The sequence below is a fragment of the Brachyhypopomus gauderio genome, chromosome 14 (genome assembly GCF_052324685.1).
Source record: "Brachyhypopomus gauderio isolate BG-103 chromosome 14, BGAUD_0.2, whole genome shotgun sequence".
Lineage (NCBI taxonomy): Eukaryota > Metazoa > Chordata > Actinopteri > Gymnotiformes > Hypopomidae > Brachyhypopomus > Brachyhypopomus gauderio.
This window is the reverse complement of record NC_135224.1, coordinates 23,453,532-23,478,121: the sequence shown is the minus strand read 5'-3', so window position 1 is coordinate 23,478,121 and position 24,590 is coordinate 23,453,532. Positions and strand designations below refer to the sequence as shown.

The following is a 24,590-nucleotide window of genomic DNA, read 5'->3' as shown; positions in this document are numbered from 1 at the left end:
TACATGTGCTATCAGTTTATCCTTCTATACAACCCCCTTCACCAAGCGTTCGGCTGAAGAATTAAAAGCATAAAGGAGTTTGTAGTGGACAGACCCAATTTTAGGGTTCGTACGACTGCTTGAAATACTTGGAAATACTTTCATTTTAATGTTGCTTTTTCAGATTAAAAAAAAGTGTTGGATATTGGCTAAAGCATTTGAAGATGCTTGAAATGAACTGTGTTTCGTTTCGCAACAAATAGCTATTTGACTGAATGGTTCGCTTATATAACGTTACAAATATATAAGTTACAAATACATAAGAAATGTATCAACCTCTTGTAATTCCAGCGGTAAACTCGAGAGTGCATTAAGACGTTAAGATTGTGTGCTTTGAAAATAAACTACCATTAAATAAAATATTGCTAGTTTGTTAGGTAAGGTAGAGCTACTGGATTAAATCCTACCCAAACGAGCATATATCTTAACTACATATTAATACGCCAACGTGATCGTTTGGGGGGGGAGTGGTTAGGTAATAGCTAGCGAGCGAATTAGAGAAAAAGCAAAACTGTAGCTGGCTACCCAAACACGCACATTTAAAACAGTGCTGTTGGTTTATGTATTGTTTTGAAATTAATCGACCTTATATTTGATCTTATATGCTAATAAAGCAGCGCTGCGTAGCGCGTTGTGGTGCCTGTTACCACGTCACAATCGTAGAATTCGAATTGAGCTTCCATGGAAACCGCTAGTTTACATTACGCGTTGTCATAGTGATGTGCAAACAGAACAACATTTACGGTCGACTACGAATGAATTCCGTGTAGTTTTCTTCTGCTTTTTATTCAAAGAGTTTGTTCTGAGGTTAGTTAACCCAGATAACTAAATAAGATATTCAGATTGGTTAAATCTCTACCACCTGGTCCATGGCGTACTTTGACTCCATGGCTACAAGCAGCAGTTTCCTCAGCATGGACGACTATCGTCTAGTGCAGCACGAGGTCCTCTGCTCTGCCTCCAACAGATACGAGGTGCTGGAGTTCCTTGGCCGCGGGACTTTTGGCCAGGTGGCCAAGTGCTGGAAGCGCGGCACCAGTCAATCTGTCGCCATCAAGATCCTGAAAAATCACCCTGCCTATGCCCGCCAGGGCCTGATCGAGGTGGGGAAATTATGGTAGATTTAAAAGAGGTTTTGAGAATCAATGTGTCAGGGCTGGCTCGGCTGCCACTCCCTCTACCACCAGGAGTTGCGGGACGTAATCAGCAATGATCCGTTTCAGCTGTCTGAAGTTTTGTTTATTGTTTTACTGTGCTCTCACGGCTTATATTGTTTCTCTTTTCACACGTCAAGTACCTACCTGTACTCCCGCGTTACACAATTGTAGCCCTGATGTTGCTTTGTTCCTGCTCTAATAAGATGTAATAGGCTGATATTGGCTAACACTGCAATTTGTAATCAGGGGCAGTGGCGGCTGGTCAATATGGGGCACTGGGGCGCCGCCCCCTTAATATTGTTCCGATATTAAAATGAGTTCATTATAAACTGCGATAGTGAGGAAATTATTTAGTGACACTGTGTGTCTAATTGCCATGTTTGAATTTATTAAAAGTGTAAACACATAATTGTATTTAATTGCTTACATTGTGCACACTTCCTGTGTGCGGGGCACCGGTCTAATGAGAGTGCATGGAGAGGCATAAACTTTTGCCAAGCACTGATCTGAGGCTGCAGTTTAATTGGTCGGTTTCAGACACACCCACTCTTGTTGGACACACCCACTCTTGTTGGTAGTGTCAGTCAGCTGCGGTTCGTTAAAGCTGGTTTATACTTTCGCGAGTGATCGTAGGGCGAGACTCCGCCCACCTCGCGCGAACCTCCAACGTAAATCGGTTCATGTTGAATATCAGCAGGCTGGAGCAGCAGCTCATACAAAATGAGAGAAAATTCAGTTTTATCTTTACAAAATAATCTTCTCACAAAGCATTCACTTGAAGAACGTTAGGGCAAAATTCATGTTCAAATAAATAAAGGGCAATAAGACTGCTTTATTTGTTTTTAATTTGTTTACACCCCCCTCAATTATTTGTGCACCAGCCGCCACTGATCAGGGGTCATTTCCCTCTGGAAAAGAGCATCTGCCAAATATAGCAAAAGTAAATGTCTGAAGGGAGCCATGCAGTAACTGGGCTGATGCTATTGAAGTTACGTAGCATATTAGCCCTTGAATGCTGTGCCCACATAACTTAACGCCTGTCCCATCTTCCCCCATCTGCTCAGATGAGCATCCTGAGCCGTCTCAACAAGGAGAACGTAGACGAGTTCAACATTGTTCGCTCGTACGAGTGCTTCCAGCACAGGAACCACTTATGCCTGGTGTTTGAGATGCTGGGGCAGAGCTTGCAGGACTTCGTCAAGCACAGCCCGCTGCCGCTGAAGTGCATCCGGCCCATAGTGCAGCAGTTGGCCATGGCGCTCCTGAAGCTGAAGAGTCTGGGCCTGATCCACACCGACCTCAAGCCTGACAACATCATGCTGGTGGACCCCGTCAGGCAGCCGTACCGGGTCAAGGTCATCGACTTCGGCTCCGCCACCCACGTCTCCAAGGCCGTGTGCTCCTCCTACCTGCAGACCAGATACTACCGGTGAGTGGCACGGCCTAAGGCATATTGGAAACAGATGCATGGTTGCGGGAATCGCTTCCGCTCGAGTGTGCTTGAGAGGTGAACTGCCCGTTGTGGATGGCTATGGTGACACGGCTGCACATTAAGATTGTGATAAGCATTACAATGAACTGCAACGCGTTTGATTGCCATTTGATTTATAAGTGATGTATTTTTAACTGGATCATGTAAGTGTTGTCATTTATCCAAACACCAAAGAATATCTTAATATTTTCAGTGCCTGAGAAGTTAAGATGCTCTCAGCACACATAAAAATATTTTTTTGGTTGGTTTTATGCTTCAGGCTTTGGTAATATCAGTACAGGGTACCTGCACTGCTCCATTGTAGTTACACCATGGCAGTGTTGTTCTGTATTTACGTAGTGGAGAACAGCACATCAGTATGTAGTGTCAGTGTGTCAGTGTAGTGTCAGTGTCAGGTTACACTACAGTAGTAGATGGGTAATGCACAGGCCAGTATTGTGCTACCAAAAGAATATTTCAGGTAGTAAAAAAAATACTTTTTAAGCTTTTACATTTTCACACATTAATTCATCACTCTGTGTTAAAGTGAGTACCTTTGAATCACCACAAACCACAGTATCATGCTAAACGTCATGATGGACGTTTTTGTCTTTTTGGTCCAGATCGCCCGAGATCATCCTGGGTCTCCCGTTCTGCGAGGCCATCGATATGTGGTCCCTGGGCTGTGTCATCGCCGAGCTCTTCCTGGGCTGTCCCCTGTATCCTGGAGCATCTGAATACGATCAGGTCAGCCCACGGGCCTCGGACCCGAACCTCGCCTTTCTCACGCTTCTGTCTTTATTCACGAAGCATCGAAGAACAGTGCTGATTTAGAGTCTGCTTTCCCACCTCCTTTCCAGAACTTCCTCGCTGTGTAATAAAGATGTAAATCTTGTTTGGGAGAAGAGTGGAGTTGCTAACAGTGATGGCCACCTTTATTCTATTTATGCAGCTTGCTAGCTGTTCTGTAATGACTGGCAAGGAAGAGACTATGAATGATTTTTGGGGAACCAACAAAACAATTAACTCAAATGTGTTGAGAGTGTGATCTGTGGGCCCTTTAGGCCTGAGATGTGTTTGCTGGCTATAATTGGTAATCTAATAAGAGCTCTTTACAGTAGTGCTAGAAATACTGTCTTGCAGTGGGAAAAAAATCTCAGGTTTGCATGACAGTGGAATTCTAAGATGGGTCCAGGTGAAGCTCCCAGTACAACAGGGTTGACTGGTGCAAGGTGTTTTAGGAAAGCGAAGCCCTTACTGTGTTAGAGGTGCAGACCCATGGTGGCTTTGTGGCTGTAGGGACATGTAGGGTATGGATAGAGTAGTTGTCTTTGCTAGCTCGTCTTCAGGATCAATATATGAACATAAAATAGTCATCCCATCATACCATAAAATCATCCCTCCTGTACGCTGTCGCCGCAGATCCGGTACATCTCCCAGACGCAGGGCCTTCCAGCAGAGAACCTCCTGAGTGCGGGAACCAAGACCAGATGCTTCTTCCACAGGGGCTCTGGCTCCAGCTACCATCTGTGGAGACTCAAGGTCCCCCATCCTTCTTGTGCCATGTGTTCGGTTCATAAGAGATCTGTAATGGCACCTGACAGTACACCTGAACGTTTTTTCTCCTTCTATGTTCCCCAGACGCCTTTAGAGCATGAGGTGGAGCTTGGCGTCAAGTCCCAAGAGACCAGGAGATACATTTTCGACCGTCTCGATGACATGAAGCAGGTTATTTGTGCTCTTGTACACCTTATTGCACGCTTAGCATCACTGCTGTGACATGCAAATGAAGAACAAAGCGCACCAGCTGCTGGTGGAGCATGTAGAGCAAGGTCTTGGTTTTGAGTTCAAGGGTTCGAGGGTTCGTGCTGTCATAATAAGAAGTGTATGTAAGTCACAACAGCGCCTGTGAAATGCAGAGGAAGACACGGCAATGTTGCTGCTGAAACAGCGTCTTATGCACATCGCCGCCCTCTGCTGGCACATAATATGACCTACCCGTTCGTCTCCCATGCAGGTCAACATGCCCATTCTGGAAGGCACAGACGTTCAGGTGGAGAAGGCTGACCGGTGGGAGTTCATCAACCTGCTTAAAAAGATGCTGACGCTGGACGCAGGGAAACGGATCACGCCATTGGAGACTCTCAAACACCCATTCGTCACCATGGCTCACCTCTCTCACTACCCTCACAGTGCACAGTGAGTGTAGTGTGTACAGGGCCGTCCCTCCGTCTCACACAGTCCAGCCTGTGTTCCAGCTCCGACGCGGGCAGGATGGTTTGCGTGTCGATCATTATGCAGGGCTGGGCGCTCCATAATTTGCTTCTTTCATGTTAAATGTATTCAGACAAGGAGCTAAGAATTCCAACTGGAAGCACACTAAAGTTGCATGCAAATGGAAGAAAACCCCAAAGAGCTCTTTTTAAGGAACGCCATCTTATTGTAACTTGCTGTAGCACAGTGCTGTAACTCACCTCTTTCTGTCTCACTGACTCTGTGTGTCACTCTCATTGTCTGTCTCACTCTCTGTCTCTCTCACTTTGCAGTGTAAAGTCTTGCTTCCAGAACATGGAGATCTGTAAGCAGAGGTGCACGGGCTTCGACGGCAGCAGAGGCCTGTTCGGCAGTGGGGGTGTGGCTGGGGGCGGGGCTGGGGGCGGGGGCCAGCACCAACTCCAACCTTCCAGTCACCTTCAGCAGCCAGCCCGACCAACACAGCCAGGTGGGCCTGCCAGCACAAGCTTGTCGTGTGTTGCACCAGTATCCCCAAACCTACAGCTCACATTAAACACTGCAGGTGTTCAGATAAGAAATTACTCACCGGAAATGTGCTTTTCAGCTATGTTTGAAGGGTCTTGCCATTAAGTACATGTGACCTGTTTGTTGGTTGTGTGTGTGTCCTCTGCCACGCACCCATCTCAGCCCATCGTCATCTCGGACACACTCCGCCCCGCTGTCAGAATGATCACCATCTCCAGCGACACCGAGGGCAAGGACAATGCCAAGATCCTGCCCACCAGGTGCCCTCCCCACAAACTCCTTTGCTCCGCCTCCTGTGCCTCTGAGCTCTGTGTTTGCTCTGTGTTGAAACGGTCACCCTTCTGTTTGCTCACTTTGTGGATTTAAACACTCCTCCCTAGCTGCGGCGTGAACAAGCGGGTGGACGTCAACAGCTGTGTGACCGTGGGGGACTCGGACACCTGCAGCCCGCTCAGCCCCAGGCGCCTGCCCACCTTTGTGGAAAACGCCGCCACCCTGCCCAAGTCGCTGGCCATGGTCATCCCACCGGGTGAGTCCCACGCGCTCTGCCTCTCCCTCCCCTCCGGCTCTGTCGACAGGTCGCAGTCGTTGATCACTGTCTCACATCTCCTTATAGAATAGAGCGCCGCGGCCTCCGGGATGGTCCAAAAAGACCTCGGTTGTGCCTTCTGCCAGAGCAGCCCTGCCCGGCGCCGAGAGACACAGAGCCGCGTCCTCCAAGTTTCAGCCTCTCTGAGCCAGGTAGAGCGTCTGTAGAGCAGTTTGCCTTCTCACGCTGCAGCTGCCGTCACACTTCACACTGCCCCATAGAAAATCTTATCTTCGCTCTGTTGTCTTATCCACATGCTGCAACCAGGTGTAGTCCAGAGAGTAGTTCAGCTGGGAGTATTGATATCTCACTGCCATTTTGTGTCTTGGCTCCTCCTACAGGTCCAGGATCTGTTGTGATCTCATGACAGTTCAGGAGGCAGATCCCCCTGGCACCAGTCCACCAGTCAGGAGGATCAACTCACTCCCTGCTCTTTCTTCAATTTGCACTCCTGTTACATTTGCACATTATATTTCTAATTCATTGCATACGTTCACTTTAATCGTAATTACACCAGATTCCTCATACATTCACTTTGCACATACAGTATGTTTACTTACTGCTGCATACGCCACTTACTTGAATGTAAATTTCAGAGACCTCTATTTATTTTATTATATATATAAACAACTCAGCTATATTTTTTATCTTTACTATTGTACTTACCGTTACTATTGTACTATTCCTTTTTTTACTGTTTTAGTTAATGTTAATTTTATGTAAATGTTTACCGCTGCACTATGGAGTCTGAGAGTAACGTAATTTCAATCCTGTGTATGTCCCGCACGTATCACAGATTTGACAATAAAGTAGACTTTGACTTTGAACTACCCCTCAGCAGGCTCTTCTTACCTGAAAAAAATGACTTTATTACAGAATTTCAATACTGCAGTGTCTGGGCTTTTTTGTTTGTTTGTTTGTTAGTCCATTTTTGTTTGTTTTAGCCTATTTTAGTATTTTGTTTTTAAATTATGTTTATTTCAGATGCATCATCTGTTTTATATATTTATTTTTATTTAACATTTATTCAACCAGGAGGAATCTCACTGAGTTACAATAACTCTTCTCCCAGGGAGTCCTGGCCAATATTTGCAGAACAAAACAATTATACACAATGACATACAATACTTCTATACACAACACAATTTCAGAGAGGGTAAGAAGCCTAGGTTTAAGACAGCTTGACGCTCATTCCAAACATAAGGCGCATACAATGAAAAAGCCATTTTCCCCAACTCAATCAATCAATCAAATTTTATTTATATAGCACTTTTTACAACAGTTGTTGTCACAAAGCAGCTTTACAAGTGCCGAGTCCTAGCCCCCAGTGAGCAAGCCAAAGGCGACAGTGGCAAGGAAAAACTCCCTAGTTTTTTGCATGAGGAAGAAACCTTGAGAGGAACCAAGACTCAGGGGGGGAACCCATCCTCCTCTGGCCGACACCGGTCACCATGACAACAACAACAATTTAGACAGAAAGAAAATAAAGAAAAGGAAAAGATGTAGTAATGTCCATCATGGTGTAGGTTTATCCGGTCAGGCAGTAGGGGGCTGGCACTGGAGTTAAATGTATACGACTTTAACAGATGCTCTTATCCAGAGCACTTACCAAATCAACTATCATCTTAATCAACTATTTCATGCTAAAATTCATTCAATTCAAAACGCATTGAATTCTCTAGGATTTTCAAATGTCATTGGTGCTATAGACTGTTATAGAAACGCAATAAACAATAATATCTGTACTAGATAACTTTTTAAGCAAAATAAGGTTCCAACAATATGGTCCACAGCTCCGTGATCCTCTTTGTAAACAACGCGCACGTCTGCTAGCGTCGCCACAGCGGGCGGAAATTATCATACAGTTAAGCCCGCCCACTAAGAGGGAAGATATGATTGGTCAATTTTACTGTCATTTGAAACTAGGTGCACGCACCACTTCCTCGTTTGGTGTAAGGATGTAACCATATTTCCGGTTGGTATGCGGAAGTGCAGATGTTTATGGCCGAGTCTATGAAATTCACAAGGTGCCTGTTGGAGTTCCCGAAGTTTACCGTCAACGATGTGCGTCGTATTGTCAGAGCATCAAGTACAACGCCACAGAGTAAACTTGAAAAGGGTTTCAAGTTCTACGTTTCATCCTACCTCTGCAATTTTGAAGGTAAGTGGCTGACGCTAGTTAGCTAGCTAGCCTGAGGTGGCAGTCTAATGAAGTGATGTTGTTTTTAGTAACGAACCGACCTGTCCTAGTACTAGAAATGCCTTTTAAAAACATGTTTGTATTTCTGATGGAAGTATCAGGCAAAAGTAAGGCTAACGAGATAACAGTGAGGGCTCACTGCTACAGATCTATGAAGAAAACAGATACGCCACACCAGCTGAGAGTAGGACTGGTTAAAATGACACGAGTTCTGTTCAGTGTCACGTTCAAAGTTCTGTTGAACAAGTTCAAAAGTTAGTTCAACACAAGTTCAATCTTTTATCCTTGCTCTTACTTCACGTAAGCTGTGATAGCCATAGGCATTGGTTTTCAAAGCTTACAATGGTAGCCAAATGCAGAGTAGCTGAGTGGGAATCATTAGCAGTCTGTTTTGCCTATAGTAAACAAATGGGAGTTTATTTTACAGTTCGAGCTATTGTTATCTACTTCTATGACTCAAAAGCAGAATATAGTTCACCTCAGCTATTCTTCAAACTGCATTTTCTCAAATCTGTCAATCTGTCTTTCAAATCTTTTATCTTCTTTATTAACATATGGCTTCAACACTTATACCATATTAACATATTCTGATAACACTCTTCAAGAAGCAGTTGAAGTAAAACCTGCACTGTTCTGTTGTTGGTGGTGGAAACAACAAAATAATATAAATATAAGTAGGCCTGTTTCACTCCTATGTGTAAGCATTTCATCTGGAGTGAAAATGAAGTTTAAATCTAAAATATATTTTATAGTTTATAGTTGCTCAGTGAACTAGTAGATTGAACCATGCACAACACTGTAGAATAGAACGACAGTATAGCCAAGTGTTTTAAGAGTGATGCAAAACAGCACAAACGTTACATGAGACAATAGACAAGTGACATTCACCACTAACAACATGATGGGACAGAAATTGCGCCTATTGACATTGCTGAAGTCTTCTTTTCAAGATATTACATTTTGCCTCTTGTGTATTTCGGATGACATTACGTGATTCAATGCCAGTTGTGCTCATTAACAGCAACTGCTCTTGTGTTGCTGGTTGCGGAATCTGCAACCACTTGGTTGCATTGCTTTTCCAGACTGCTCATTATTCTGAATCTGGCATGTCTGTCGTGCCTCCTGTCCTTTCATGCACACAGACAGAACAGAAGTGGCATAAACCACCAACAATGGTTTGTCTTATTTCATTATTTAATGTTAGTTAATGTATCACAGTCACTTTACTAACACCATCTTTTAAATTAATAGTGGGTGAAACCTGGACCCGTGGATGCCATGGTTGTCCTAAAGCCAAAACCAGGTGCTACTACAGCCAGTGGAGTTAGGTATGTAGTACCAAATTTAATAGGCAGATTACAGTGTGTGGTAAAAAAATAAATGCTTTTGATCATCTGATAAGACCCTGTTCTCTTCAAAATTTAATTTAGCCTCGTTGTACTTCAGATAACATGTGATATGTGATTCACAATCAGTTGTGCTGGTGAACAGATTACAATGTGTAAAAATAAATGTTATTCACTCTTCTTTTAGTACACTTTTCAAGGGCTACAGCGGTGAGTTCCCACACCGGGCCACCCTCAATCCTGGACCAGTCTACGCTGGAATGAAAGCAGATTCTCTTCCACTCATCTGCACAATGAACATCTCTGCATTCTGCAAAAAGCCTGGCAGAAAGGATAATCCGAGGGACACGACAAACAGCACACATGAAGAGGGGACTTGAAATGGAAACGGGGGCCTTAAAGGACTATGCGGTTCTGAAAAACTTGAACTTGACCCACTTGAGCGTCCATCATTTGGGCTTGTTGAAATTAAGTGCCCAAATGCACAAAGCTATGTAGACTGCAAATTCCTCAAAGTGGCACAAGGCCTACACAGATTGAAGGAGAGCCATTGTTATTATTGGCAAATCCAGGGCCAGTTATTGATTACTGGTATGCAGTGGTGTGATTTAGTTATCTGTGCCCATGATGATATTTTTGTGCAGCGAGTTTACAGAGATAGCAGTGTATTAGAAGAGGTGAAAAGGAGGTGTGACATGTTTTTCTTTAACACTTACATGCCAAAATACCTCTCTATGCCCAAGCAATAGAAAATCATAATGAACTCATGAACAATTAAAACAATTTCAAATTATTCTGTCAATTGTATTACTATTGTATTCATTTCATTTTTACAAATACAGTAAAAGTTAAGAAATACATAATGTTGTATTGTGTTGTCAATTTTACATATAAAAGTGAAAGCATTTTATACTATTTATCATATTGCACTGTACCTTAACATTGCAGCCAATATTTACAGACTAGCATGACCTAAAGCAGGGGTCGGCAAGCTTTTTGACTCGGAGCCACAAAAGCAAAATAATTGGAAATTTATTTCAGTGACGATGACAATGTCACTCAAGCGAACCGAAACTAAATACTGGACATTTGTGAAATTCCACCCGAACATTTTTTAAGTCTCAAAAATAATATACGTTAATTAAATACTCATTAATTCTATTCAAAAGCTTAGCTGCATGCGGCTCTGGAGCCGCGGCTTGCCGACCCCTGACCTTAAAGGGATCATTTTAAGGTTGGAGAAAATATAAAATAATAATAAATCACCATCATTCACATTACATCATCTGTCTAATTCTGGATTGAGATTAGCCATTGTTTGCCCAGGCTTTTACCAAGGGGCCATTTTGATAATTCACCAAAAGACAGGCAACAGTAAAAAATTTGGTTTATGCTCCCTGTGATTGAAAGGGGGATCACTGTGCTGAATATTTTATGTTCTTTGACTCTGCGAATCACACGCTCAACATGGACTCTCAGTCTTGCAATGGACTGTGACGTTCTGATCTCTGACCTAGACAGTTGAGCTCTCTTTGACAGAAACGTGGGTATGTGGACTTTGCATGGAACGCAGTCTTCAACAAGGAAACCCTTGTCCACCATGATGGCCATAGATGGGTCTAGGAGGGCCACAATGCCAGACTGCTTTAAGATCTCTTTATCACTGATAGCACCTTGATAAAGAGAAGACACAAAGGTCACTGCGCCATGAGGGGCTATCCCAATCAACCCTTTGAATATACAGTGTGATTTATAAGTGGAAAACACTTCACTCTGGAGGAGAAGGGAATTTGGAGTTTGACATCTCAGTTCTGTGCAATCTAAAATTATTTGAGTGTCAGCGTAGTCCTGAAACACATCTGGGAGGTGAGTTTTCACAGTGTCCACATCTAACCAAATAGAAACAGCTCCCAATACAGTATAAAGGAAGTTGGCCCAGGTGTTAATAATACGACTAACAGTTGACCGATGTATTCTAAATCTGTGGGCCAAATCCTTTTGCATCAGTCCCAATGACAGGTAGTTCATGAAGAGAAAAAACTCATCAATTGGTTGAAGAACCTGGGGAAAAAATACATTATCCTATTGTCATATTACATTATGACTATCAAAACTTCTTTTGATGTAAAGATTAATTTGAAAATGATGACATAACATGCTTTGTATGGACAAGACGAAAACATTTACCGTTGCACTGGCAGAGTGAGGGACCTGATCAGTCTTCTCAACAGTCTGTCCTCTTGTAACCCGTATGATGTGGGTGGCTGGCTCTATTTGCTTCCAAAAGCCCATGAGGTGGGCATGGCTTGCAAATCTGTGGAATATAAAAGTTATATATAAAGTTATATAATGGCTAATTCATTCACAATGTATTTCAGACACCAGAGAAGGCCCATCCGTGTACTGTGTCCTGCCATATTTTTTATTTACCTGGTAAAGAATCGTATGTCATCATCAGAGGCAGAAAACCGCTCCAAACAGAACTTGCTGCTGACAGTTAAGTCTTCGATTTGTTTTCGGAGCCTTGGTATCTCCTCGCGTAGCTCTTCATTTTCATTGAGGGAGAGATCAAGAGCAGCAGGCTCATTACTGACGCAGTAGTCATGTTCATGACACGGTAAGGGGTCATCATCATCATGGTCAGTCTGCATCTCTGTTAGATCAGTGTTGGGTGGACGCTCTGTTCTTTCCCATACTCCAGGTCGTGGAGTTGGAATAGTATAGTTATTCCATTGAAATAGCACAGGAAAAGCTCCAGGTCGCAGTCGTCGTCGTCCAGTAGGATTGGGAGGTTCGAGCAGCGATAAAATATCGCAAACACACACGGGAAGTACTCGTGATAATAAAATGATCTCTCCTGATCTTAACCACCCATTGTTTCTGCAGTTCTGAGTCCTTTGGAAAGGTGTGGAAGCTCAGGTAGGAATTACACCTTGTCGATGCTGTGCACAATGGTACACAGCAGTGGTGGTTGGACCTGCTGTCTGTACGTTGTTGAAACGATACTTTTTTTTGTTTAACTGTCATGTTTAGGACACGTAAACGGACAGGAGATGAAGGAAACTTCCAAGTAAATAACGGTAAATATGCTCGTTACAAGACTGGTGAGGTGAATAGCTAGCACAGTGTACGCTTTCAATGGCTACCGGATGTCAACAACCATCCTAAACTTTTAGCAGAAATTACGTCACTTAACAGCGTGCACATATGCCATTGTCCCCTGATTGTCCTCATGTATTATTGTTTGTGTGTATTTGTAACTTTCCATATTCCCCAGTAATTGTTCTAGGTAAAGACACTCTTGAACAGTAGAAGCAAGTGCCATATACTCTGCTTCGCATGTGGAAAGTGCAACAGTAGGTTGCTTCTTCGTCTTCCATGAAATAAGTGCGCTGTTCTCACTTAGGCTCACACAGTATCCTGTTGTACTGCGGCGATCACTGGTATCAGCCGCCCAGTCTGCATCGCTGTAGGCTTGTATACCAAGATTCTCAGTGTTGTTTCTCCTAAAGGTTAAACCTTTGTTTGATGTACCTTTAAGGTATCGCAGGACATGTTTCACAGTGACCCATTGCTCCTGTGTAGGCTCAGCTAGGTACTGTGACAGCCTGCTCACCACAAAACTCAGATCAGGCCTAGTGCAGGTTGTCAGGTATATCAGACTGCCCACGGCCTCTCTGTACATCTCTCTCTCTGATGTCTGTCATTTTAACTGCATCATCACTGTATTCAAGCTTTTGCTCACAAGGAGTTTCTCTTACCCTACATTCTGACATGTTAAAACGCTGTAGAGTTTTGTTCGTGTACTTTTCTTGTGACATCTTAATACACCCACCAGAAAAATCAAAATGTATACCAAGAAAATGCTTGAGTTGCCCCAAATCCTTCATCTTGAATTGCTGTGCAAGCATCCCTTTCACTCTTTTCAATTAATTTCCATCCCTTGCAGCGATGATTAGATCATAGAACCATACAATTATGATCACTTTCCCTTCTTTTGACTCTTGAGAATATACACAATGGTCAGCTTGGTTTTGTGTGAATCCATTTTCTGTTAAACAATTATGTAAAACCCTATTCCAATTTCGTCCAGACTGTTTGAGTCCATAAAGTGATTTCTCCAGCTTATATATTACACCCTCTTTTTCTTGATAACCCTCTGGTGTATTTATGTAGACCTCATAGTCGATGGGGGCGTGTAAGAACGCCGTTTTCACATCCATCTGGTGGACCAGTAAATGTTCCTGTACTGCCTTTTGTAACACAACTCTTATACTCGTTAGGTCTGCTGTTGGTGAAAACGTTTCCCCATAGTCTACTCCCATTTTCTGGCTGTAGCCCTTAGCGGTAAATCGAGCCTTGTATTGGTCATTCCCATCTACACCAGACTTGATTGCGTAAACCCACCTACCCCCCACGGGTTTCTTGCCCACTGCTAGTGTTGTCGGGGTGAAGGTTTTGTCTCATTTAGAGATTGGATTTCTTCATCCATTGCTTTTCTCCATTCTTTTGAATTGTCTGATTGCATTGCTTCATCATTAGTCTGTGGAATGCCACACACTGCTCTACAGCAGTAGTCTACTGTGATATGCATTCCATCACTATCCTCGTCTTCAGTTACGTAGTCACCTAGGTAATTTGGTGCCCTTCTATCTCTAGTTGGATTTTTTGTGCTCGAATGGCTGTTTCCTAATCTCCTTGCTGCTTATAGCCACTAACCGTTAGATGGCGCGATTTAAACAAAAACAGGAGCACAAATGTAGCAAGGCTGCCCCCTTGTGGCGCAAAAGAGAATTAAAATGTTCACCAACTGGGATTAAACAAACGAACAAATCCCGCTGCAAGTGTCCGGAACAGAACAAATACATTATTGCTTATGTCATGTTTATCAAAATGTGTTGTACGTATTGTCTGTTGAATTGTCTTACTCTCCAAAACATTTAGACCCAACGCCTGGGTCATTAGATGCAAAAGTGCTGAACATGTCGTCATAATCTCTAAGGCATCATTTTACTTCTTTTTTTTGTCGTTACATTTTGGTAATTTTTTCCTAACTTGATTAAATTTTTCGCAGGTGAACATTCAGATACAGTAAAAAAGGGAATTTGTGAAGGTTTAGATCAACCAATGGTCTCAACTACAGGTCAGAGGTGCGTCTCATGAACCTTTACTGTAATTGGCAAACATTTATAGAGGCTAAACACTGCAGTATCACAAAGTCTCATAATGGAAACACAAGGCCATGTGCAGGGTGAACAGCCAAGAAGAGGAGTAAGACTGTGTGGTGTAAGGCTGAGGGGACAAAACAGTGAAATAAGGGCAACAATTGTGGACCATGTTGTACATGTAAGTCATGGTTTTACAATGGCTGAAGCTGGTCACTGGGTGCAGCTGAATATTGGAAGAACAACTGTGTCTGTGTTCAATTGTTCAAACATTTCATAGAGAAAATGTATGTAAATTCAGAAATGTGTATATTCTCTGGAGGCTGTATGTGCTCAGGTTGTTTTGAATGTGTAGAATAAGTTTCTTCTAATTTTGCAGTTTTTCCAGTCAGCTGTCTGTCTTTTCTGAATTTCAATCAGATTTGTTTTTGTCAACAAATTGCAGTGCAAACAATACAGTCAAACAATATTGCTGTACAAAATTGATTCCAGCCCAATTACTTTCTATCAGTCTCCCAAATACAGTCATGTGTAACTTTGTGTTCTGTGTAACTTTGTATTTTGTGTGTAAAATGTATTGTTTCATTTGATATACCACAGCATGTGCAGCATTCTTGAAATCAAAAGCTTAGCTAGTTTCCATCAGAATGTACTTACAGTCTGCACTGACTGTGACTTGTGACTGTAACGGGCCGCCCAATGGATGGGTTCCCTTTTGAGTCTTGGTCCTCCCGAGGTTTCTTCCTATTCCCCACCATCATAGGGAGTTTTTCCTCACCACTGTCGCCTTTGGCTTGCTCATTAGGGATATGGACCCATAGTATTGTTAACCATGTAAATCCTGTAAAGCTGCTTTGTGACAACATGTGTTGTGAAAAGCGTTATATAAATAAATTTGACTTTGACTTATAGTTGCACTGACAACATGACAACATAATTATTTTGACTGCCTTGTTCATAGTTAATGGCACACAGACTAGATACTCTGATGGCACTGACAAATTGACTGACCTAAATATTTGCTTTTGAAGCAAAAACAAAGAATTTTGAGTGAATTATGTGCTTTGCAACTGTTTTGAAAATCATGATGAAAGAAATGTACCAAATCGACTGAGAAAAACTGTAAATCAAATCTAGCTACCACCAACTCTCTATCTCCACAAATATGGACTTGTGCTAAAGGGCCGCCCAGTGGAGGATGGGTTCTCTTTTGAGTCTTGGTCCTCCCGAGGTTTCTTCCTAATCTCCACCATCATGTTTTTCCTCGCCACTGTTGCCTTTGGCTTGCTCATTAGGGATCTGGACCCATATGATTGTAAAGCTGCTTTGTGACAACATGTTTTGTAAAATGCGCTATATAAATAAATTTGACTTGACTATCTATCTCTATCTCTCTCTCTATCTATCTATCTATCTCTCTCTCTCTATCTATCTATCTATCTATCTTTCTCTCCAGAGATGGGTAGAGGTTCACCAATCTGTCAATATTGCATCTAAATATTTTCTAAAAAGAAGTGCAAATATTTTAGCCAAGACTGTATACAGTTTTATATTATTAGTCAAAAACGTTCTAATCACTTACTTTAAGTCAATACAATGAATAAGATATTAACTGATTTTAAATAAGAACCCTGATTACAAAATGCAAAACAGAATGTACATTTCCTAGGACATATGTTATGAAGGTGCAGTTGGTGCAGTGAGATTGCTGTTTATCCATTTCTATTCTTATTGTGCTTTATTTCAGACCAACATGCTGTCACTAAGTGGAGGCCACACAATAAAGAGAACGATATGGTGGATCTCCAGCAAGGTCTTCACCCCAAACCTGGCAAAAAGCCTTAACTGGTGTGGCAGGGGACACAAGCGAGGATTAAAACAGACAGCCTGTGGACAGCTTGTTATTGGTGAGTATATTAGAACGACTTACATCTTACATTTTTAGCTTTAGCATGAAGCGCATAGCATTTACGGACTCTTATAGGTCATGTGGTTTTTAAAGTTTTACGGCAAAATGACCGGTAAATAACAACACCTTTGTATATTTTGGAAAATACTACTCCTCCTCCAATTACTTACTATGCTTGTAACCTAATACCTTAAGCCTAGCCTAATAACAGATACATTAGATGATTTATTTCTTACATGCAGTTTACTTTATGTATTCAGGGTAATATAACTGATAAATGTGTAGCCCTTATGCCTCTTTAACAAGAATAGTAATAATATTCTACATTTTGACACACAGCTGCCGCAGTGAAGAACCCAGCGCTACCCGCTCCTATGAAAGCAGAGGCTGAAAAATGCCTAAAAGACTACCTCCACCTGGCACCAGCAAGACGCTCATCTTTAATTTGTTAGTTACACGTTTGTTGCATATTGTTGATTTTCTGTTAAATAAACATGTTAAATGAAAATCCCTTTCACTTAATTTTGTTTTGTGCTAATAATATTAATAATATTAATTAATTACATAAAATAATATAGCATAATTTTCCAGTGTATATTTCTGTTTGAGTCTTTAGGCTTCTTAGTGGCTCATACGATCGCGCTGCTTGTGTATTTCGTAGCTTTAACTTAGGGAGGAAGAAGAATGTAAAATCTAGCTTTAAGTGTAATTCAATCTGGTTTGATTTTAAATGCCACATTCACAGGGTTGCCAACTTTTGACGTTCGCTTGGAGTGAGATTTTAACCTGGAGCCGGTGGCGAGTGTATTTTGTTGAGCGGGGGAGGGGGGGGTGGCGAACGTAAAATGGACACAGATTCAGTGTTATATCGCTGGTGGATGGCGCCAGAGCTAGCGAACTAGTAACGTATTGAATCATATATGTGGATCTGGGGTAAATAAACTGGATATTTTTTTTCGTCGTGAGATATCGGAAGTGTGGCTGCAGATGAATAAACGCCGTATTAAATAGTCTAGGAGAGATCTCATAAGCGTCTCCGAGACGCAGGCGCGATCATGACGCAGCCAGGTAGGTCTGTAATGCAGCTGCTGGAGGTCTTTCACGATCCACCACAGACTATCAGAGACGTGTTGGCGATGAGCACGCGCTCTTAAATACGTATTCCAGACGAACTGTGTTACATCCAGCAGAGTCTCTGAGATGTACATGTGCTATCAGTTTATCCTTCTATACAACCCCCTTCACCAAGCGTTCGGCTGAAGAATTAAAAGCATAAAGGAGTTTGTAGTGGACAGACCCAATTTTAGGGTTCGTACGACTGCTTGAAATACTTGGAAATACTTTCATTTTAATGTTGCTTTTTCAGATTAAAAAAAAGTGTTGGATATTGGCTAAAGCATTTGAAGATGCTTGAAATGAACTGTGTTTCGTTTCGCAACAAATAGCTATTTGACTGAATGGTTCGCTTATATAACGTTACAAATATATAAGTTACAAATACATAAGAAATGTATCAACCTCTTGTAATTCCAGCGGTAAACTCGAGAGTGCATTAAGACGTTAAGATTGTGTGCTTTGAAAATAAACTACCATTAAATAAAATATTGCTAGTTTGTTAGGTAAGGTAGAGCTACTGGATTAAATCCTACCCAAACGAGCATATATCTTAACTACATATTAATACGCCAACGTGATCGTTTGGGGGGGGGGGTGGTTAGGTAATAGCTAGCGAGCGAATTAGAGAAAAAGCAAAACTGTAGCTGGCTACCCAAACACGCACATTTAAAACAGTGCTGTTGGTTTATGTATTGTTTTGAAATTAATCGACCTTATATTTGATCTTATATGCTAATAAAGCAGCGCTGCGTAGCGCGTTGTGGTGCCTGTTACCACGTCACAATCGTAGAATTCGAATTGAGCTTCCATGGAAACCGCTAGTTTACATTACGCGTTGTCATAGTGATGTGCAAACAGAACAACATTTACGGTCGACTACGAATGAATTCCGTGTAGTTTTCTTCTGCTTTTTATTCAAAGAGTTTGTTCTGAGGTTAGTTAACCCAGATAACTAAATAAGATATTCAGATTGGTTAAATCTCTACCACCTGGTCCATGGCGTACTTTGACTCCATGGCTACAAGCAGCAGTTTCCTCAGCATGGACGACTATCGTCTAGTGCAGCACGAGGTCCTCTGCTCTGCCTCCAACAGATACGAGGTGCTGGAGTTCCTTGGCCGCGGGACTTTTGGCCAGGTGGCCAAGTGCTGGAAGCGCGGCACCAGTCAATCTGTCGCCATCAAGATCCTGAAAAATCACCCTGCCTATGCCCGCCAGGGCCTGATCGAGGTGGGGAAATTATGGTAGATTTAAAAGAGGTTTTGAGAATCAATGTGTCAGGGCTGGCTCGGCTGCCACTCCCTCTACCACCAGGAGTTGCGGGACGTAATCAGCAATGATCCGTTTCAGCTGTCTGAAGTTTTGTTTATTGTTTTACTGTGCTCTCACGGCTTATATTGTTTCTCTTTTCACACGTCAAGTACCTACCTGTACTCCCGCGTTACACAATTGTAGCCCTGATGTTGCTTTGTTCCTGCTCTAATAAGATGTAATAGGCTGATATTGGCTAACACTGCAATTTGTAATCAGGGGCAGTGGCGGCTGGTCAATATGGGGCACTGGGGCGCCGCCCCCTTAATATTGTTCCGATATTAAAATGAGTTCATTATAAACTGCGATAGTGAGGAAATTATTTAGTGACACTGTGTGTCTAATTGCCATGTTTGAATTTATTAAAAGTGTAAACACATAATTGTATTTAATTGCTTACATTGTGCACACTTCCTGTGTGCGGGGCACCGGTCTAATGAGAGTGCATGGAGAGGCATAAACTTTTGCCAAGCACTGATCTGAGGCTGCAGTTTAATTGGTCGGTTTCAGACACACCCACTCTTGTTGGACACACCCACTCTTGTTGGTAGTGTCAGTCAGCTGCGGTTCGTTAAAGCTGGTTTATACATTTTCGCGAGTGATCGTAGGGCGAGACTCCGCCCACCTCGCGCGAACCTCCAACGTAAATCGGTTCATGTTGAATATCAGCAGGCTGGAGCAGCAGCTCATACAAAATGAGAGAAAATTCAGTTTTATCTTTACAAAATAATCTTCTCACAAAGCATTCACTTGAAGAACGTTAGGGCAAAATTCATGTTCAAATAAATAAAGGGCAATAAGACTGCTTTATTTGTTTTTAATTTGTTTACACCCCCCTCAATTATTTGTGCACCAGCCGCCACTGATCAGGGGTCATTTCCCTCTGGAAAAGAGCATCTGCCAAATATAGCAAAAGTAAATGTCTGAAGGGAGCCATGCAGTAACTGGGCTGATGCTATTGAAGTTACGTAGCATATTAGCCCTTGAATGCTGTGCCCACATAACTTAACGCCTGTCCCATCTTCCCCCATCTGCTCAGATGAGCATCCTGAGCCGTCTCAACAAGGAGAACGTAGACGAGTTCAACATTGTTCGCTCGTACGAGTGCTTCCAGCACAGGAACCACTTATGCCTGGTGTTTGAGATGCTGGGGCAGAGCTTGCAGGACTTCGTCAAGCACAGCCCGCTGCCGCTGAAGTGCATCCGGCCCATAGTGCAGCAGTTGGCCATGGCGCTCCTGAAGCTGAAGAGTCTGGGCCTGATCCACACCGACCTCAAGCCTGACAACATCATGCTGGTGGACCCCGTCAGGCAGCCGTACCGGGTCAAGGTCATCGACTTCGGCTCCGCCACCCACGTCTCCAAGGCCGTGTGCTCCTCCTACCTGCAGACCAGATACTACCGGTGAGTGGCACGGCCTAAGGCATATTGGAAACAGATGCATGGTTGCGGGAATCGCTTCCGCTCGAGTGTGCTTGAGAGGTGAACTGCCCGTTGTGGATGGCTATGGTGACACGGCTGCACATTAAGATTGTGATAAGCATTACAATGAACTGCAACGCGTTTGATTGCCATTTGATTTATAAGTGATGTATTTTTAACTGGATCATGTAAGTGTTGTCATTTATCCAAACACCAAAGAATATCTTAATATTTTCAGTGCCTGAGAAGTTAAGATGCTCTCAGCACACATAAAAATATTTTTTTGGTTGGTTTTATGCTTCAGGCTTTGGTAATATCAGTACAGGGTACCTGCACTGCTCCATTGTAGTTACACCATGGCAGTGTTGTTCTGTATTTACGTAGTGGAGAACAGCACATCAGTATGTAGTGTCAGTGTGTCAGTGTAGTGTCAGTGTCAGGTTACACTACAGTAGTAGATGGGTAATGCACAGGCCAGTATTGTGCTACCAAAAGAATATTTCAGGTAGTAAAAAAAATACTTTTTAAGCTTTTACATTTTCACACATTAATTCATCACTCTGTGTTAAAGTGAGTACCTTTGAATCACCACAAACCACAGTATCATGCTAAACGTCATGATGGACGTTTTTGTCTTTTTGGTCCAGATCGCCCGAGATCATCCTGGGTCTCCCGTTCTGCGAGGCCATCGATATGTGGTCCCTGGGCTGTGTCATCGCCGAGCTCTTCCTGGGCTGTCCCCTGTATCCTGGAGCATCTGAATACGATCAGGTCAGCCCACGGGCCTCGGACCCGAACCTCGCCTTTCTCACGCTTCTGTCTTTATTCACGAAGCATCGAAGAACAGTGCTGATTTAGAGTCTGCTTTCCCACCTCCTTTCCAGAACTTCCTCGCTGTGTAATAAAGATGTAAATCTTGTTTGGGAGAAGAGTGGAGTTGCTAACAGTGATGGCCACCTTTATTCTATTTATGCAGCTTGCTAGCTGTTCTGTAATGACTGGCAAGGAAGAGACTATGAATGATTTTTGGGGAACCAACAAAACAATTAACTCAAATGTGTTGAGAGTGTGATCTGTGGGCCCTTTAGGCCTGAGATGTGTTTGCTGGCTATAATTGGTAATCTAATAAGAGCTCTTTACAGTAGTGCTAGAAATACTGTCTTGCAGTGGGAAAAAAATCTCAGGTTTGCATGACAGTGGAATTCTAAGATGGGTCCAGGTGAAGCTCCCAGTACAACAGGGTTGACTGGTGCAAGGTGTTTTAGGAAAGCGAAGCCCTTACTGTGTTAGAGGTGCAGACCCATGGTGGCTTTGTGGCTGTAGGGACATGTAGGGTATGGATAGAGTAGTTGTCTTTGCTAGCTCGTCTTCAGGATCAATATATGAACATAAAATAGTCATCCCATCATACCATAAAATCATCCCTCCTGTACGCTGTCGCCGCAGATCCGGTACATCTCCCAGACGCAGGGCCTTCCAGCAGAGAACCTCCTGAGTGCGGGAACCAAGACCAGATGCTTCTTCCACAGGGGCTCTGGCTCCAGCTACCATCTGTGGAGACTCAAGGTCCCCCATCCTTCTTGTGCCATGTGTTCGGTTCATAAGAGATCTGTAATGGCACCTGACAGTACACCTGAACGTTTTTTCTCCTTCTATGTTCCCCAGACGCCTTTAGAGCATGAGGTGGAGCTTGGCGTCAAGTCCCAAGAGACCAGGAGATACATTTTCGACCGTCTCGATGACATGAAGCAGGTTATTTGTGCTCTTGTACACCTTATTGCACGCTTAGCATCACTGCTGTGACATGCAAATGAAGAACAAAGCGCACCAGCTGCTGGTGGAGCATGTAGAGCAAGGTCTTGGTTTTGAGTTCAAGGGTTCGAGGGTTCGTGCTGTCATAATAAGAAGTGTATGTAAGTCACAACAGCGCCTGTGAAATGCAGAGGAAGACACGGCAATGTTGCTGCTGAAACAGCGTCTTATGCACATCGCCGCCCTCTGCTGGCACATAATATGACCTACCCGTTCGTCTCCCATGCAGGTCAACATGCCCATTCTGGAAGGCACAGACGTTCAGGTGGAGAAGGCTGACCGGTGGGAGTTCATCAACCTGCTTAAAAAGATGCTGACGCTGGACGCAGGGAAACGGATCACGCCATTGGAGACTCTCAAACACCCATTCGTCACCATGGCTCACCTCTCTCACTACCCTCACAGTGCACAGTGAGTGTAGTGTGTACAGGGCCGTCCCTCCGTCTCACACAGTCCAGCCTGTGTTCCAGCTCCGACGCGGGCAGGATGGTTTGCGTGTCGATCATTATGCAGGGCTGGGCGCTCCATAATTTGCTTCTTTCATGTTAAATGTATTCAGACAAGGAGCTAAGAATTCCAACTGGAAGCACACTAAAGTTGCATGCAAATGGAAGAAAACCCCAAAGAGCTCTTTTTAAGGAACGCCATCTTATTGTAACTTGCTGTAGCACAGTGCTGTAACTCACCTCTTTCTGTCTCACTGACTCTGTGTGTCACTCTCATTGTCTGTCTCACTCTCTGTCTCTCTCACTTTGCAGTGTAAAGTCTTGCTTCCAGAACATGGAGATCTGTAAGCAGAGGTGCACGGGCTTCGACGGCAGCAGAGGCCTGTTCGGCAGTGGGGGTGTGGCTGGGGGCGGGGCTGGGGGCGGGGGCCAGCACCAACTCCAACCTTCCAGTCACCTTCAGCAGCCAGCCCGACCAACACAGCCAGGTGGGCCTGCCAGCACAAGCTTGTCGTGTGTTGCACCAGTATCCCCAAACCTACAGCTCACATTAAACACTGCAGGTGTTCAGATAAGAAATTACTCACCGGAAATGTGCTTTTCAGCTATGTTTGAAGGGTCTTGCCATTAAGTACATGTGACCTGTTTGTTGGTTGTGTGTGTGTCCTCTGCCACGCACCCATCTCAGCCCATCGTCATCTCGGACACACTCCGCCCCGCTGTCAGAATGATCACCATCTCCAGCGACACCGAGGGCAAGGACAATGCCAAGATCCTGCCCACCAGGTGCCCTCCCCACAAACTCCTTTGCTCCGCCTCCTGTGCCTCTGAGCTCTGTGTTTGCTCTGTGTTGAAACGGTCACCCTTCTGTTTGCTCACTTTGTGGATTTAAACACTCCTCCCTAGCTGCGGCGTGAACAAGCGGGTGGACGTCAACAGCTGTGTGACCGTGGGGGACTCGGACACCTGCAGCCCGCTCAGCCCCAGGCGCCTGCCCACCTTTGTGGAAAACGCCGCCACCCTGCCCAAGTCGCTGGCCATGGTCATCCCACCGGGTGAGTCCCACGCGCTCTGCCTCTCCCTCCCCTCCGGCTCTGTCGACAGGTCGCAGTCGTTGATCACTGTCTCACATCTCCTTATAGAATAGAGCGCCGCGGCCTCCGGGATGGTCCAAAAAGACCTCGGTTGTGCCTTCTGCCAGAGCAGCCCTGCCCGGCGCCGAGAGACACAGAGCCGCGTCCTCCAAGTTTCAGCCTCTCTGAGCCAGGTAGAGCGTCTGTAGAGCAGTTTGCCTTCTCACGCTGCAGCTGCCGTCACACTTCACACTGCCCCATAGAAAATCTTATCTTCGCTCTGTTGTCTTATCCACATGCTGCAACCAGGTGTAGTCCAGAGAGTAGTTCAGCTGGGAGTATTGATATCTCACTGCCATTTTGTGTCTTGGCTCCTCCTACAGGTCCAGGATCTGTTGTGATCTCATGACAGTTCAGGAGGCAGATCCCCCTGGCACCAGTCCACCAGTCAGGAGGATCAACTCACTCCCTGCTCTTTCTTCAATTTGCACTCCTGTTACATTTGCACATTATATTTCTAATTCATTGCATACGTTCACTTTAATCGTAATTACACCAGATTCCTCATACATTCACTTTGCACATACAGTATGTTTACTTACTGCTGCATACGCCACTTACTTGAATGTAAATTTCAGAGACCTCTATTTATTTTATTATATATATAAACAACTCAGCTATATTTTTTATCTTTACTATTGTACTTACCGTTACTATTGTACTATTCCTTTTTTTACTGTTTTAGTTAATGTTAATTTTATGTAAATGTTTACC

The 24,590-nt window shown here is 43.7% G+C and overlaps 2 protein-coding genes across 2 annotated transcripts; both read left to right on the top strand.

The window, feature by feature from the left end:
- Positions 1 to 908: 908 nt before the first annotated feature.
- Positions 909 to 6,383, top strand: LOC143474612 (homeodomain-interacting protein kinase 1-like). Its single transcript, XM_076972110.1, has 11 exons — positions 909 to 1,142; positions 2,261 to 2,625; positions 3,291 to 3,414; positions 4,090 to 4,209; positions 4,309 to 4,395; positions 4,685 to 4,866; positions 5,214 to 5,427; positions 5,590 to 5,687; positions 5,808 to 5,956; positions 6,049 to 6,168; positions 6,358 to 6,383. Exons 1-11 carry the CDS (start codon positions 909 to 911, stop codon positions 6,381 to 6,383), a joined length of 1,719 nt encoding a protein of 572 aa, XP_076828225.1.
- Positions 6,384 to 18,748: 12,365 nt separating this feature from the next.
- Positions 18,749 to 24,225, top strand: LOC143474611 (homeodomain-interacting protein kinase 1-like). The gene is made up of 11 exons (XM_076972109.1): positions 18,749 to 18,982; positions 20,103 to 20,467; positions 21,133 to 21,256; positions 21,932 to 22,051; positions 22,151 to 22,237; positions 22,527 to 22,708; positions 23,056 to 23,269; positions 23,432 to 23,529; positions 23,650 to 23,798; positions 23,891 to 24,010; positions 24,200 to 24,225. Exons 1-11 carry the CDS (start codon positions 18,749 to 18,751, stop codon positions 24,223 to 24,225), a joined length of 1,719 nt encoding a protein of 572 aa, XP_076828224.1.
- Positions 24,226 to 24,590: the final 365 nt, after the last annotated feature.

Coding starts and splice junctions, on each gene's coding strand:
- LOC143474611 (XM_076972109.1), top strand. CDS start 18,749: ATGGCGTACTTTGACTCCATGGCTACAAGCAGCAGTTTCCTCAGCATG. Junction 18,983..20,102: donor CCCGCCAGGGCCTGATCGAG/GTGGGGAAATTA, acceptor CCATCTGCTCAG/ATGAGCATCCTGAGCCGTCT. Junction 20,468..21,132: donor CTGCAGACCAGATACTACCG/GTGAGTGGCACG, acceptor TTTTTGGTCCAG/ATCGCCCGAGATCATCCTGG.
- LOC143474612 (XM_076972110.1), top strand. CDS start 909: ATGGCGTACTTTGACTCCATGGCTACAAGCAGCAGTTTCCTCAGCATG. Junction 3,415..4,089: donor GAGCATCTGAATACGATCAG/GTCAGCCCACGG, acceptor CTGTCGCCGCAG/ATCCGGTACATCTCCCAGAC. Junction 6,169..6,357: donor TTTCAGCCTCTCTGAGCCAG/GTAGAGCGTCTG, acceptor CTCCTCCTACAG/GTCCAGGATCTGTTGTGATC.